The sequence below is a fragment of the Oxyura jamaicensis genome, unplaced genomic scaffold (assembly GCF_011077185.1).
Source record: "Oxyura jamaicensis isolate SHBP4307 breed ruddy duck unplaced genomic scaffold, BPBGC_Ojam_1.0 oxyUn_random_OJ69655, whole genome shotgun sequence".
Lineage (NCBI taxonomy): Eukaryota > Metazoa > Chordata > Aves > Anseriformes > Anatidae > Oxyura > Oxyura jamaicensis.
In genome coordinates, this window is record NW_023309518.1 from 1 (window position 1) to 1,960 (window position 1,960).

The 1,960-nt window shown below is 52.1% G+C and overlaps 1 protein-coding gene across 1 annotated transcript; it reads left to right on the top strand.

The window, feature by feature from the left end:
* Positions 1-773: 773 nt before the first annotated feature.
* LOC118159324 (olfactory receptor 14J1-like) lies at positions 774-1,746 on the top strand. The gene has a single exon (XM_035313924.1). It carries the CDS (start codon positions 814-816, stop codon positions 1,744-1,746), a length of 933 nt encoding a protein of 310 aa, XP_035169815.1. The 5' UTR covers positions 774-813.
* Positions 1,747-1,960: the final 214 nt, after the last annotated feature.

A 1,960-nucleotide genomic window follows, 5' to 3' on the forward strand; every position in this document is an offset into this window, starting at 1 on the left:
GGGGCTCTGAGCGCAGGTGGCACACCAAGAGGACAGAAGGAGAGAGGCCTTGGAGGCAGTTGGCAGTGGGAGGATGCTGAGAGTTGGCGGCAGGAGAAACCTGCACAGCCCTTGACAAGGTAAGTCTGTGGCTGCAGGGCCATGCAGCTGCACGTCCTGGCAGGGTCTCCTGCTGGGTCTTGTTTCTGGGAGGGCAGTGGGCAATGCAGTAGGCTTGGAGAGTCCTGCTGGATTGCAATGTGAGGTGAGGAAGTCTGGCAGGAGCCCCTTGCAGTGCCCTGAATGGGATGGTCCTGCAGCTCTCCTAGGGCTGACCGAGAGCAGCTTGGAACAGGCCTGGTGGGCAGAGCTGCTCTGCTTGGTCTTCACCAAGGGACACTCCCATAGGCTATCAGCAGGAGTGCACAGGCAATGTGAGGGCGTTCAGCCACGCAACACCTCTCCTAAGCAGTACAGGGGCTAGTGGGATAAAATAAAGCAAACCAAATCCCTGCAGCTCAGCTCTGCACTCAGATGATTTATTTGCCACAACTAACAGGTAGAATGCACTTGAGGTACCCTCATGGTCCTTCTTCCCTCCTGCTGCACAGCAGGAAGGAACTTGTGGGAGCCCACAGCTGCCCCTGCTCCCAGAGCTACTCTCAGCCAGCACCAGCCACAGCCCAAGTGAGAGAGGTGCAGAAACTGTCTTCACATAAAGAGGCTTGGGCTGGAGGGTATTCTAAGGCTTGCAATAGTTCTTCCTCAAGGAAATATGTTCTAACTTTTTCTACTTTTTCCTCTCCAACAGACAGCTGTTTTCAATGTCAGCAAATGCCCAACATCAGCTCTGTGAGTGAGTTCCTCCTGCTGGCATTTGCAGACACATGGGAGCTGCAGCTCCTGCACTTTGTGCTCTTCCTGGGCATCTACCTGGCTGCCCTCCTGGGCAACAGCCTCATCCTCACCGCCATAGCCTGCAACCACCGCCTCCACACCCCCATGTACTTCTTCCTCCTCAACCTCGCCCTCCTTGACCTGGGCTGCATTTCCACTACTCTGCCCAAAGCCATGGCCAGTTCCATCTGGGACACCAGGGCCATCTCCTATCAAGGGTGTGCTGCACAGATCCCTTTCTTTCTGTCCTTTATATCAGCAGAATATTTTATTCTTACTGTCATGGCCTACGACCGCTACGTTGCCATCTGCAAGCCCCTGCACTACGGGAGCCTCCTGGGCAGCAGAGCTTGTGCCCAGATGGCAGCAGCTGCCTGGGGCAGTGGCTTTCTCCATGCTCTCCTGCACACGGCCAATACGTTTTCCCTTCCCCTGTGCCAAGGCAATGCTGTGGATCAGTTCTTCTGTGAGATCCCACAGATCCTCAAGCTCTCCTGCTCCAGCTCTAATCTCAGGGAAATTGCACTTCTTGTGCTTAGTGGTGCTTTGGCCTTTGGTTGTTTCATTTCCATCGTGTTCTTCTATGTGCAGATCTTAAGGGCTGTGCTGAGGATGCCCTCTGAGCAGGGCCAGCACAAAGCCTTTTCCACGTGCCTCCCTCACCTGGCCGTGGTCTCCCTGTTTGTCAGCACTGCCCTTTCTGCCTACCTGAAGCCCCCCTCCATCTCTTCCTCATCCCTGGACATTGTGGTGGCAGTTCTGTACTCGGTGGTGCCTCCAGCACTGAACCCCGTCATCTACAGCATGAGGAACCAGGAGCTCAAGGATGCCTTGAGGAAAGTCTTCGGATACATGCTTATCCAACATTGATAAAGGGCCATTAACTAACAGAACTCTCAAAAATATTATGACATTCTGTTGTTCTTCTTTCTCTGTATTATTACTTTCTCCCAACTGTGAAAATAGATTTATTTCAATATTTTATAGTTATCTTCTAATCTCTTGATTATGATATTTAATTTGATGCAATCCTATCCTGTAGCTGTGTAACCGGGCATCATGGGTACTTCAATAGAATAAAAGA